The 13,762-nt window shown below is 29.2% G+C and overlaps 2 protein-coding genes across 4 annotated transcripts; both read left to right on the forward strand.

Moving 5' to 3' along the window:
* Window positions 1-180: 180 nt before the first annotated feature.
* Window positions 181-10,227, forward strand: LOC105114215 (bifunctional riboflavin kinase/FMN phosphatase-like). 3 transcript variants are annotated; one of them, XR_840085.1, is made up of 12 exons: window positions 181-451; window positions 728-855; window positions 972-1,158; window positions 1,619-1,749; window positions 1,896-1,965; window positions 2,067-2,132; window positions 3,157-3,311; window positions 3,405-3,500; window positions 3,720-3,871; window positions 3,944-4,027; window positions 4,165-4,425; window positions 10,047-10,227. XR_840085.1 is itself a non-coding variant. In XM_011010700.1 (11 exons), the coding sequence occupies exons 2-11, from the start codon at window positions 780-782 to the stop codon at window positions 4,294-4,296; spliced, it is 1,149 nt and encodes a 382-aa protein (XP_011009002.1). In that variant the 5' UTR covers window positions 181-451; window positions 722-779; the 3' UTR covers window positions 4,297-4,596. The 3 variants fall into 3 exon arrangements, 2 of the variants coding, with proteins under 2 accessions (XP_011009002.1, XP_011009001.1); XM_011010700.1 differs by lacking the exon at window positions 10,047-10,227 and having other exon boundaries at window positions 722-855; window positions 4,165-4,596; XM_011010699.1 differs by lacking the exon at window positions 10,047-10,227 and having other exon boundaries at window positions 4,165-4,596.
* On the forward strand, window positions 8,252-10,200 carry LOC105114223 (bifunctional riboflavin kinase/FMN phosphatase-like). Its single transcript, XM_011010704.1, has 6 exons — window positions 8,252-8,303; window positions 8,747-8,932; window positions 9,026-9,121; window positions 9,341-9,492; window positions 9,565-9,648; window positions 9,786-10,200. The coding sequence occupies exons 1-6, from the start codon at window positions 8,252-8,254 to the stop codon at window positions 9,915-9,917; spliced, it is 702 nt and encodes a 233-aa protein (XP_011009006.1). The 3' UTR covers window positions 9,918-10,200.
* Window positions 10,228-13,762: the final 3,535 nt, after the last annotated feature.

A 13,762-nucleotide genomic window follows, 5' to 3' on the forward strand; every position in this document is an offset into this window, starting at 1 on the left:
TAAAGATGCTCTAAAGTAGCGGACGCTCACATCAGGCCATGCACGTAGGACCCTCCTGATCACGTAACGGAACTCAAGTAGGAGGACCGGGTTAAAAAACGTAATTGACGAGGACTGAATTAATAAAAGTATGAAAATAGAGGAACATCCGAGCTAATTAACCCTTGAGACCTGAGAGAGCCAAAAAGAACTTATTCCATCGACAGGGTCGGGTGGGAGAATATACTTGGCACCCTGACGACAATCCTACGGGTGGCAAAGAAGCACTCGCAAACCGAACAAAGCATCGAATAAGAAAGGAACCGAGGGGGAAGTGAAATGGTATAAAACGGACAGTTGGTTGCACCTCGATTTCTCAGTCGTGTGAAAAAGCTCATTCGAGTAGAGGCTGATTTATTGAGCAGAGGTGAAGAGTGGTTTTGTAGTTATCAATAATTAATCAATCTAACAGGTATGGTATGCTGCCCTGTTTACCTCCTTTCATTTTCATAGATTCCTTAAAGATTGTCTCTTAGTATTCTAGTTTTCCGTGTTTTGTGTGTGTGTGTTATCGGGAAAATCCTATGTTGCTTCCTAGGCAGATTGTTATGTTCTCTTTCTGGGTTCGTTGACATCCAAGTGATGTTGAGTACCAACCAATTTGATGTAATGGACTGCTTTTGAGTAATTTGAATCTGTTATTCGGCATTTCTGGTTATTGATGAACTGGGTTTTGCTTCAATTTCAGGGTTAGTATCGACTTGAAGAGAATCTAATATTGTGTATAATAATTGTTAAAAATGTCGATTGCAAAGCCTTTGAAGAAGGCAGTAGCTGCTGTCATTCTTGATTTGGATGGTACCCTTATTAATACAGGCCAGTTTCAGCACTTGGATTCATTGTCAGCTTTTACTTTCACCAACATTTCACTATCATATTTGTGATAAATATATATAAACACACGAGTTTTTCTTTTCAATTTCATGGCACAGATGGCATATTGGGCGATGTTTTAAAAGCTTTATTGCTCAAGTACGGAAAACAATGGGATGGGAGAGAAGCTCAAAAAATAGTGGGGAAGACACCTTTGGAAGAAGCTGCTATAGTGGTGGGAGATTATGAGCTTCCTTGTTCAGTTGATGAATTTGTGACTCAAATCACCCCATTGCTCTACGATCAGTAATTAATCTCTACACTTCTATCTAGTATTATTTAATTTGGATATCAGATCTTTTGTCATCAAGATCTCAAAACTATTAACTAGGGGGCATTTGGTATGCAGATTCTTAGATGACTTCCTATAACGTGATTGTTGGAAATATAAAAGATGGGTGTACGTGAAACACATATTTGACTTGTGTGTGGTTGATCATGTGACCAAATAGATGTGTAAAGCTAGGAGAAACACACTGTTAGATTCCCATTTTTTTGCCTCTTTTATTTTATTTATTATTTTCTTTTCCTAAAACTTGTAATGTCGGGACTTTATTGTGGCTTACTATGATCAGTGGAAAATTTTGATTTCTGACTGTTTGGGACTTGTTTTGGCGTTTGTCTCTCATTATATTACATGGTGACTCTTGTATGGATGCTCTATCTCACTGGAAGTAATTGAAATGTGTCTTTTATTAATTTGAAGGTTTTGCAACATTAAAGCTCTTCCTGGTGCCAATCGGTTGATTAAACATTTGAGTGGTCATAATGTGCCTCTGGCATTGGCTTCAAACTCTCCAAGGGCATATATAGAATCCAAAATTTCTTATCAACAGGGTAGGTTCTTGTAGGAAATTTAATGAAACCGATGAGTTTTGTTTCCTGCTTTATCTTTTGAAAATTAGCAAGTCTGGCATAGCAAAGAGTCAAACTTGACAGACATTTGTACTACTTGCTTGGTTTCTCACTTTTCATGCTTATAGGATGGAAGGAATCCTTTTCTGTCATCATCGCTGGTGATGAAGTGAGAGCAGGAAAGCCATCTCCTGAAATGTAAGATAAATTAGTTCACGATTTTTTGGATCATATATCTTGTTTAACTGAAAAAATCGTGTATGTTCTTTGATTCTGAATCTACAAGCTTGCCTTTCTAGATTTTTGGAAGCTGCTAAAAGGCTAAATATTGAACCATCCCGCTGCCTTGTCATTGAGGATTCTTTGTGAGTGAGTTTAATTCACAAGTTATTATTGGATTGAGCCTTTTGATTTGTCCAACTTTCCTTGCAAAGACTATTTAAGGAATATGCTTTTTCTTTAAATAGTGCAGTCCTAAATATTGGTTGGTGCAAAACATTGTATTACTGTCAAACAGTCTAATTCTGTCTGAATGTTTTAGTTGGCATAAGATTTGATAAAGAATTGGCATATCTTTAGGACCTGACCCCTGTTGCATCTGTTTTTAGTTTTCCACTAGGCTGGTGTTGTTCCTACCCCATACTTTATTGAAATGACAAGTAACCTTTTATTATATGTTTTTGTAATTATAAATAAGTTAGAGCATCAGAATAGCCCCTCTTTACTTTAAATATTTATAGCATAATTATAAACTTGAAAAAAGAAAAAAGAAAAAAAGAAAAAAAAGAAGTAATAATAGATGATTGCAAAATATTTAGTGATTTATTCTATCAAAAGATTAGTGAACTTTTTTTTTTCCCAAAAAAGAAGTAAGAACAGATGATGCCAAAATATTTAGAGATTTATTCTATTGAAAGATTAGTGAACACTATTTCTAGATTATTTGCATCATGATTTTTTTTACCCAATTGGTTGGTAAAATGACGGAGTATTCATAATGAATTTGTATTCCTAAACATTTATGCCTAGACTAAGAAGTAAACAAAGTTGCTCCATGCAACAACACGCGCGCGCGCGGACACACACACTCTAATATGATCATGGGTATTAGTTGCTAGTATTTTAGTATAACGCAAGGAAATTTTGGTATGTAAAACTATATAATATAGTATTATAATTAAGGAAACATATTAAAGAAGGTTATATTAGTCATGGGTAGAAAAAAGGTGGAGTGTGAATAACAGTGGATGGAGTGAGAATAACACCCCTGTTAGCTGATGTTCCCTGCCCATGCATTCTACTTTTTCTGACCCAAACAACAATTAGAATGTTGTTCATTCTGTTACGGAGTTCTATTTACTGATACTGAAATTTTTTTGTGTATGTTAGGCCAGGTGTTACTGGTGGTAATGCTGCTGGCATGGAAGTAGTTGCTGTACCATCCATTCCAAAACAAACTCATCTTTATATAGCAGCAGATGAAGTGATCAACTCTCTACTTGATTTACAACCTGAATTGTGGGGCCTCCCTCCATTTGATGATTGTAAATATCTGAAGACCTGGATCAATGTTGCAGTTTTATTTAATAAGTTTCTTTTCATCCTAGTTCTCTTGGGAATTTGATTTGTGATTGCAGGGATAGATGGTACTTTGCCATTAGAAATTTGGCATTTAGGTGGTTCTGTGGTTAAGGGATTTGGTCGTGGCTCAAAGGTTCTTGGAATCCCTACCGGTATGGAAATTTCTATGTGTTCTCTTTGTGTGTCACATTTGAATTTGTAGTTATAGAAACACATTTCAGTTTAGTGGGAATCTACTTCATTACTTATCTGACCTTGATGTCACACTTTGTTTCAATGAAACCAAGCATAAAGCCGTGTTCTCTATGCCTGTTTTGCTTGATGACTCCTATTTCATATCAGCATCTGACAAGTTTATTCATTTATTTCAGCTAATTTATCTACCAAAGGTTACTCAGCACTTCTTTCGGAACATCCATCTGGTGTGTACTTTGGTTGGGCTGGATTATCTGCACGAGGTGTTTACAAGATGGTCATGAGTATTGGTTGGAACCCATATTTCAACAGCACTGAAAAGACAATAGTGAGTTTAACACTGAAACAGCTGATGATCTGTTTATATCTTAATATATTCTCTAAATAGTTTGTGTTGTAGGAGCCTTGGTTGCTTCATGAATTTGATGGGGATTTCTATGGGGAGGAATTGCGCCTTGTGATAGTTGGCTATATTCGACCAGAGGTATAATCAACACTCATCTGTAGCCTTTTTGAATCCCTTGCTATAATCACACTAATCGGTGTTCTTTTTGCATCCCTTTTTTCCATCGAAGTCTTGCCTTCCCTTTTTCACTAAAGTTTGGGTTTGGAAAACTACAGGCCAATTTTACATCACTTGAGAGCTTGATAGCAAAGATTCACGAGGATAGAAGAATTGCAGAGAGAGCTCTAGATCTTCCATTATACCTGAAATACAAGGATGACCCATATTTGAAAGGCTCTTCCCTGTGATCGTGGCAAGCATCCATAAACTTCATGACCCTTGAAACTTTTACAGAGCTTACATTGCAGACAGCATTTGCCCATTACAGAAGACATTGGTTTGTGACCATATTGTATTCTCATTTCATGAAATGTTAGGCCCGTCTCCAAATCACCGTGGGTATAAAACTGAAACAATCCCCCAATTATTGTTACTGATGGTATATGTACCGGAAAATTGTTGATAATATACTAAAAATATAGTTGGGAAGCATTTATGCAACCTCATGTTTAAGCCTTTAGTACCATGAATAAAAACCCTTACTCCACGAGTACTTCCAGATTCATCAAAATTTGATTGCTCTTTTTTTTTTTCTTTCTAGTTTTCACATTTGAAGTGATTAGTCCTGTTTTGTTTGTTTTTAATAAGTAGTTTTTTAAAAATAAATTTTAAAATTTTTATATGTTAAAATTGACCAACAAAAAATATTTTTTAGTTAAAATAAAATTTTAGTTTGGTTTTTGAAATTTTTATTTTTATTTTGAGTGAAAAATACTTTTTAGAAATTATTGAAAATTTATAAATATTTTATTATTTGTTAATTATATCAAATTTAAATCTCAATCTTTATATATATATATATATATATATATATATATATATTCTCATTCTTTTTATTCTTATTTGTTTTTATCTTATTATTTTTTTAATTAAAATTTTTTATACATCATATTTGATCCCTACTTTTTTGATTGCTATTTATTTTTATTTGAAATAATTTATTAAATTATAATTATTTTTATTTCATCTTATAATTTTTTTATTTATCAAATTTGATCTTCATTCTTTTAATGAATTTAAAAAAAATTAAAACATTAACAAGTTATTTTTTAATTTATTTTTAATGATTTAACTAAATACTTGAAAGTTTTTTTTAATTCATTTTACATGACACTATCCAATATAAAAAAATAATTTAATTTTTAAAAATTTATTTTAAAAGAAAAACCATTTAAAAAAACAATTTTTTAATAAACAAATAAGCTTTATTCTCCTTTCGTTTTTCGTTTTCAGTTTGTAAAGTTCTCATTGTTGAAGAAGTTTCACGTATAAATATGCTCAGCGTTTTTGAGAACATCCCATGACTACCCAAAAACTAAAGATTGGTTCTACGAATAGGACTAATTAATAAAAAAATTTAAAACTTTAAGCAAAGAAATTCAATTTTGAATGGACCCTTAATTTGTCATGTTATAACTTATAAGTGTGCTTCTCTGTAGCTTAGCCCTTTTCAGTTGCAGATTTTATTTTATTTTTATTTTTTTAAGAGAACTCCCAATAATCGAAAATTTTAGATAATATATCCTTTATTTTAGAACTAAAAATTGTTTTTAAAATTAAAAGGGCACGGCTATTTCAAACTAAAGGAAAAAATTAAATAAAAAAAGAAAAGAAGAAGAAGGTAAAATTAGTGTCCGTATGGGAATCCCATCTTCTTGATCAAAAGATATGCATTTTTACATTATTTTTCTAGTTCACTATTGATTTTGAACAGGATTTTAAAGATAAAAAATATTTGAAGGCAATTACTGTATTCGTGTAATAGTAATTTATAAAATAACATGGTAGCTTTATACTAAAAGATGTTTTTCATTGAAATAGTTTAATAATAATTTTATTTTTTTACTAAAAAAAACTTAACACCAACTATCAAGGACATTAAAATTTTTTATAAGATTTATTTATTATTATTATGTTGAAAAAAAATATTAAACTTGTTTTGAATGAGTATTTTTATATTTTCATAAAAGATTTTTTTATTATTATAATGCCAACTAAAAAAACATTTGGTATTTTCTCAAATCTAACAAGTAATAAAACATTAAAATACATGGTAAATGATCAAAATGCAATTAAAATAAAAAAAAACTTGGAGTTAAGGGGTATTTTCAACTTTTCATATTGTTTTTTTTTGTTATTATAAAATCAATTTAAGTGTAATTTTATATTTGACTAAATAAAAATAAAAAAACAATAGACATACGTGTATGACACTGAGAAATGTGTAAAAGGCGCCTGCATACTTTAAGATGCACATGAAGCGCCTTTCGATGTTACAAATTGCCTTTCTATTATGTCTTGGAAACACCATCATGTTCTCTTTCATTTGAAGTCACATGCATTAGTATTGGTGGTCTGGCTTGTTACGAGTGAGTTTTTTCCCCTCTCTTCTCCTCTTAAAACTATGGCTTAACTCTTTTTGTTGTTGGTATTTCAACTTTAGTACTTATTCCTTTGATTTTTAATTTTTGTTCTTGATCTTTTTGTACAAATTTTATTTATTTTTAATTTTATTATTCCATCCTAATTTACAAATAATATATATTTTTTAATTTAATATTCATTCTTTTGATTTTTAATTTTTTTCCATGGTCTTTTTATAAAAGTTTTGCTTATTTTTAATTTCATCCTTCAATCATAATTGACGATATTTGTTTTTTCAATTTGGTTCTTATTGTTTTGATTTCTAATTTTTTTTCTTAAAACTTTTGGAAAAGTTATTATTCTTTTCAATTTTACCCTTCAATCATAAATTTATTTTTATTTTTTTTTCATTTTGATTTTCATTCTTTTAATTTTTTTTTGTGGTCCTTTTGTTAAATTTATTTTTCTTTTCAATTTCATCATGCAATGAAATATAAGAATTATTTGATATTTGAATTTTGATCCTTATTTTTTTAATATCTTTTTTTTATCATTTTATATAATTGAATTCTATTTTCAATTTCATCATTTGATATTTCATTAATTGTTAATTCAATTTCATTTTTTTTAATCCAAATAAAGCGCTTTAGGTCTAATGACCAATGTCATGAGTTTAGAAAGCTAACACGAGTTTTTTTTTTCTTTAAAGGGCTTTATAATTCTCTTTATTTTTTTGTATCGAATTATTTTGATCTCATGATTTGAATTGCAAGTTGGAGGGATATCTTAGGTTAACTCAACACTGACTAAAGAGGTTATAAGTTTGTCATGCTAATTTAGATTAACTAGGATTGGACACTTAATCATAATTGTTTTCCAATAGGGTCTAATTTGAAGGTTGAACAAATATTTACTAGAAAAAATAAAGTGTTTAATAGTGTTAAACAATGACATATTGCACATTTAATTGTATACTGAGTTCAGTAGTTAAATTTAACATTTATTCAATTACAATATGTACACATACCTGAATGTTAGTGGTATTTGTGCGGGGGATATTATAAAATGAATATATTTGAGATAACAAAGTTAAAAGGTTTACACATATATATTTCAACCTTTGTCCAAGAAAATCATCATTAGCGCGATACAAGTTTTATTGCCAATGCTATATTAACCCTTGTTATGAAAAATCTTTCAATGATGGTTGCAAGCATATATTATGAAATAAAATTGCATTACAAGTATAAAATATCATATGACAAAGCATGAAATACAAATTCTTATATTTCAAGAGAGGTTAACTCTTGATAATGTCATGATAGAGGGCAAGGTCATTCAAGCAAGAGCATGATGTAATCATACTATTCATGAGCCCGAATTATTTAGTAGATAACATAGACGTAGATAGATAGATGGTTTATGTTGACATATTTTTAGATTTTAATTACTAAAATGTCATATTATTTAAGTATTTGAGATTTATTTTACTTCTATTATCTATTATCCAATGTTGTCTATTGGTTTTCTTTATTAGATAAAGTTGTACAAGTTTGACAACATTTTCCAACTTTTTCACATTGATGAACTTCTCATTTGTATTGTTAGAGAAATAGAAAAAAAAAATGGCAATAATACTTTTTAGTAAAAAAAGTTAAATAAATAGTCAAGCATGAAGAAAAAACATGAGATATGATTTTAACAACATTCCTCCACTTATTATGGTTTGTTCTTAATTAACAAAACTAATTTTGGCACTAATATAATTTGCATACCACCATGTTATCTTGTGTTGTTGCTTTTGTTCCTTTGTCCAACTTCACTTTGTCAAGTCAATTGGTCATTAGTTATTTTTTCTCGCACATACTTTTACAACATATCACTACACAACACATTATTTTTATATTTCTATCTAGTGTTCATTAATAACACTTATAATATCACTTCATTGCAAGATAACTAGCTTTTGACCTTTTAATTTGTTCCCTGAAAATTTAGGCATCAAATTATTGGCTTATATGTTGATTAGTACTTAAAAATGCATTTTTGTCATAGTTTTATATCATCATTTTGCACTTGAAGTATCAATAACTCCTTAACTAAAGCATGTTTTATAATAATATATCTAATAATACAAGATACCTTTAATTTGTGGTAAATATTCATTTTAAATGCAGGCCTATCACATAAATGAAAGGATTGATTGATGAATTTAAGAAATGAAATTGAAAGGATAAAGAGATGGCCAAACTCCGAAAAGAGATGATGGTGCAGTCCAAACCGGAACACTGTTCGTGTATGTTAGGCCAGGTGTTACTGGTGGTAATGCTGCTGGCATGGAAGTAGTTGCTGTACCATCCATTCCAAAACAAACTCATCTTTATATAGCAGCAGATGAAGTGATCAACTCTCTACTTGATTTACAACCTGAATTGTGGGGCCTCCCTCCATTTGATGATTGTAAATATCTGAAGACCTGGATCAATGTTGCAGTTTTATTTAATAAGTTTCTTTTCATCCTAGTTCTCTTGGGAATTTGATTTGTGATTGCAGGGATAGATGGTACTTTGCCATTAGAAATTTGGCATTTAGGTGGTTCTGTGGTTAAGGGATTTGGTCGTGGCTCAAAGGTTCTTGGAATCCCTACCGGTATGGAAATTTCTATGTGTTCTCTTTGTGTGTCACATTTGAATTTGTAGTTATAGAAACACATTTCAGTTTAGTGGGAATCTACTTCATTACTTATCTGACCTTGATGTCACACTTTGTTTCAATGAAACCAAGCATAAAGCCGTGTTCTCTATGCCTGTTTTGCTTGATGACTCCTATTTCATATCAGCATCTGACAAGTTTATTCATTTATTTCAGCTAATTTATCTACCAAAGGTTACTCAGCACTTCTTTCGGAACATCCATCTGGTGTGTACTTTGGTTGGGCTGGATTATCTGCACGAGGTGTTTACAAGATGGTCATGAGTATTGGTTGGAACCCATATTTCAACAGCACTGAAAAGACAATAGTGAGTTTAACACTGAAACAGCTGATGATCTGTTTATATCTTAATATATTCTCTAAATAGTTTGTGTTGTAGGAGCCTTGGTTGCTTCATGAATTTGATGGGGATTTCTATGGGGAGGAATTGCGCCTTGTGATAGTTGGCTATATTCGACCAGAGGTATAATCAACACTCATCTGTAGCCTTTTTGAATCCCTTGCTATAATCACACTAATCGGTGTTCTTTTTGCATCCCTTTTTTCCATCGAAGTCTTGCCTTCCCTTTTTCACTAAAGTTTGGGTTTGGAAAACTACAGGCCAATTTTACATCACTTGAGAGCTTGATAGCAAAGATTCACGAGGATAGAAGAATTGCAGAGAGAGCTCTAGATCTTCCATTATACCTGAAATACAAGGATGACCCATATTTGAAAGGCTCTTCCCTGTGATTGTGGCGAGCATCCATAAACTTCATGACCCCTGAAACTTTTACAGAGCTTACTTTGCAGACAGCATTTGTCCATTATAGAAGACATTGGTTTGTGACCATATTGTATTCTCATTTCATGAAATGTTAGGCCCGTCTCCAAATCACCGTGGGTATAAAACTGAAACAACCCCCCTGAAATCCCCCAATTATTGTTACTGATGATATATGTACCGGAAAATTGTTGATGATATACTAAAATTATAGTTGGGAAGCATTTATGCATCCTCATGTTTGAGCCTTTAGTACCATGAATAAAAACCCTTACTCCACGAGTACTTCCAGATTCATCAAAATTTGATTGCTCTTTTTTTTTTTCTTTCTAGTTTTCACATTTGAAGTGATTAGTCCTGTTTTGTTTGTTTTCAATGAGAAGTAGTTTTTTAAAAATAAATTATTTTGAATATTTTTTTTATTTCATCTCTGAAAATTTAATTTAATTAGATTTTTTTTTATAAATTTTGATTCTCATTCTTTTTATTTTTATTTGTTTTTATCTTATTATTTTTTTAATTAAAAATTTTTATCCATCATATTTGATCTCTATTTTTTTTATTGCTATTTATTTTTATTTAAAATAATTTATTAAATTTTAATTATTTTTATTCTATCTTAAAACTTTTTATTTATCAAATTTGATATCTTGAAAAAAAATTAAAAAATTAAAAAGTTATTTTTCAGTTTATTTTTAATGATTTAACTAAATACTTGAAAGCTTCTTTTAATTCATTTTATATGACACTATTAAATATAAAAAAATTATTTATTTTTAAAAAAATTATTTTAAAAAAACCACTTAAATTTTTTTTTTTAATAAACAAATAAGCTTTATTCTCCTTTCGTTTTTCGTTTTCAGTTTGTGAAGTTCTCATTATTGAAGAAGTTTCACGTATAAATATGCTTAGCGTTTTTGAGAACATCCCATGTCTACCCAGAAACTAAAGATTGGTTCTACGAATAGGGCTAATTAATAAAAAAATTGAAAACTTTAAGCAAAGAAATTCAATTTTTAATAAACCCTTAACTTGAAAGTGTGCTTCTCTGTAGCTTAGCCCTTTTCAGTTGCAGATTTTATTTATTTTATTTTTTTTAAGAGAACTCCCAATAATCGAAAATTTTAGATAATATATCCTTCATTTTAGAACTAAGAAAATATATGCTTGGTTTGTTTCGGTTGGAAAAAAATCAATTTTTTTTTTAAATTAAAAGGGCACGGCTATTTCATACTAAAGGAAAAAAATTAAATAAAAAAAGAAAAGAAGAAGAAGGTAAAATTAGTGTCCGTATGGGAATCCCATCTTCTTGATCAAAAGATATGCATTTTTACATTATTTTTCTAGTTCACTATTGATTTTGAACAGGATTTTAAAGATAAAAAATATTTGAAGGCAATTACTGTATTCGTGTAATAGTAATTTATAAAATAACATGGTAGCTTTATACTAAAAGATGTTGTTCATTGAAATAGTATAATAATAATTTTATTTTTTTACTAAATAAAACTTAACACTAACTATCAAGAACATTGAAATTTTTTATAAGACTCATTTATTATTATTAAGTTGAGAAAAAATATTAAACTTGTCTTGAATGAGTATTTTTATATTTTCACAAAAGTTTTTATTATTATTATTATAATGTCAACTAAGAAAAAATTTGGTATTTTCTCAAATCTAAAAAGTAATAAAACATTAAAATACATAGTAAATGATCAAAATGCAATTAAAATAAAATAAAAAAACTTGGAGTTAAGGGGTATTTTCAACTTTTTATATTGTTTTTTTTTTATTATTATAAAATGAGTTTAAGTGTAATTTTATATTTGACTAAATAAAAACAAAAAAACAATAGACATACGTGTACGACACCTAGAAATGTGTAAGAGGCGCCTGCATACTTTGAGCAGCACATAAAGCGCCTCTCAATGTTACAGATTGTCTTTCTGTTGTGTCTTGGAAATACTATCATGTTCTCTTTCATTTGAAGCCACATGCATTGGTATTGGTGGTCTGGTTTGTTACGAGTGAGTTTTCCCCCTCTCTTCTCCTCTTAAAATTATGGCTTAATCCTTTTTGTTGTTGGTATTTCAACTTTAGTACTTGTTCCTTTGATTTTTAATTTTTGTTCTTGATCCTTTTGTACAATTTTTTTTTTAATTTCATTATTCCATCCTAATTTACAAATAATATATATTTTTTAATTTAATATTCATTCTTTTGATTTCTAATTTTTTTCCATGGCCTTTTTGTAAAAGTTTTGCTTATTTTTAATTTCATCCTTCAATCATAATTGACGATATGTTTTTCTTCAATTTGGTTCTTATTGTTTTGATTTCTAATTTTCTTTCTTAACACTTTTGGAAAAGTTATTATTCTTTTCAATTTCACCCTTCAATCATAAATTTATTTTTATTTTTTATTTTCATTTTGATTTTCATTCTTTTAATTTTTTTTTGTGGTCCTTTTGTTAAATTTATTTTTCTTTTCAATTTCATCATGCAATGAAATATAAGAATTATTTGATATTTGAATTTAGATCCTTATTTTTTTAATTTCTTTTTTTATCATTTTATATAATTGAATTCTATTTTTAATTTTTTAATTTAATATTTTATTAATTGTGAATTCAATTTCATGTTTTTTTTTTAATCCAAATAAAGCGCTTTAGGTCTAATGACCCATGTCATGAGTTTAGAAAGCTAACACGAGTTTTTTTTTCTTTAAATAGCTTTATAATTCTCTTTATTTTTTTGTATCAAATTATTTTGATCTCATGATTTGAATTGCAAGTTCGAGGGATATCTTAGGTTAACTTGACACTGACTAAAGAGATTATAAGTTTGTTATACTAATTTAGGTTAACTAAGATTGGGCACTTAATCATAATTTTTTTCCAATGGGGTCTAATTTGAAGGTTGAACAAATATTTACTAGAAAAAATAAAGTATTTAATATAGTTAAACAATGGCACATTGCACATTTAGTTGTATACTGAGTCCAATAGTTAAATTTAACATTTATTCAATTACAATGTGTACACATACCTGAATGTTAGTGGTATTTGTACGGGGGATATTATAAAATGAATTTATTTGAGATAACAAAGTTAAAAAGTTCATATATATATATATATATATATATATATATTTCAACCTTTGTCCAAGAAGATCATCATTAGCTCGATACAAGTTTTATTGCCAATGCTATATTAACCCTTGTTATGAAAAATCTTTCAATGATGGCTGCAAGCATCTATTATGAAATAAAATTGCATTATAAGTATAAAATATCATATGACAAAGCATGAAATACAAATTCTTATATTTCAAGAGAGGTTAACTCTTGATAATGTCATGATAGAGGGCAAGGTCATTCAAGCAAGAGCATGATGTAATCATACTATTCATGAGCCCGAATTATTTAGTAGATAACATAGACGTAGATAGATAGATGGTTTATGTTGACATATTTTTAGATTTTAATTACTAAAATGTCATATTATTTAAGTATTTGAGATTTATTTTACTTCTATTATCTATTATCTAATGTTGTCTATTGGTTTTCTTTATTAGATAAAGTTGTTACAAGTTTGGCAATAATACCTTTTAGTAAAAAAAATTACATAAATAGTCAAGCATGAAGAAAAAACATGAGATATGATTTTAACAACATTCCTCCACTTATTATTGTTTGTTCTTAATTAACAAAACTAATTTTGGCACTAATATAATTTGCATGCTACCATGTTATCTTGTCTTGTTGCTTTTGTTCCTTTGTCCAACTTCACTTTCTCAAGTCAATGGTCCCA

This window comes from Populus euphratica, unplaced genomic scaffold (assembly GCF_000495115.2).
Source record: "Populus euphratica unplaced genomic scaffold, PopEup_1.0 scaffold691.1, whole genome shotgun sequence".
Taxonomy (NCBI): Eukaryota; Viridiplantae; Streptophyta; class Magnoliopsida; order Malpighiales; family Salicaceae; genus Populus; species Populus euphratica.

Bases quoted from the DNA above. Each gene is read 5' to 3' on its own strand.
- LOC105114215 (XM_011010700.1), top strand. From the start codon at position 780: ATGTCGATTGCAAAGCCTTTGAAGAAGGCAGTAGCTGCTGTCATTCTT. The intron at 1,750-1,895 runs GTAGGTTCTTGT...TCATGCTTATAG, and splicing joins CAAAATTTCTTATCAACAGG to GATGGAAGGAATCCTTTTCT. The intron at 3,312-3,404 runs GTAAATATCTGA...TTGTGATTGCAG, and splicing joins CCTCCCTCCATTTGATGATT to GGATAGATGGTACTTTGCCA.
- LOC105114223 (XM_011010704.1), top strand. From the start codon at position 8,252: ATGTTATCTTGTGTTGTTGCTTTTGTTCCTTTGTCCAACTTCACTTTG. The intron at 8,304-8,746 runs GTCAATTGGTCA...ATGATGGTGCAG, and splicing joins GTCCAACTTCACTTTGTCAA to TCCAAACCGGAACACTGTTC. The intron at 9,493-9,564 runs GTGAGTTTAACA...TTTGTGTTGTAG, and splicing joins ACAGCACTGAAAAGACAATA to GAGCCTTGGTTGCTTCATGA.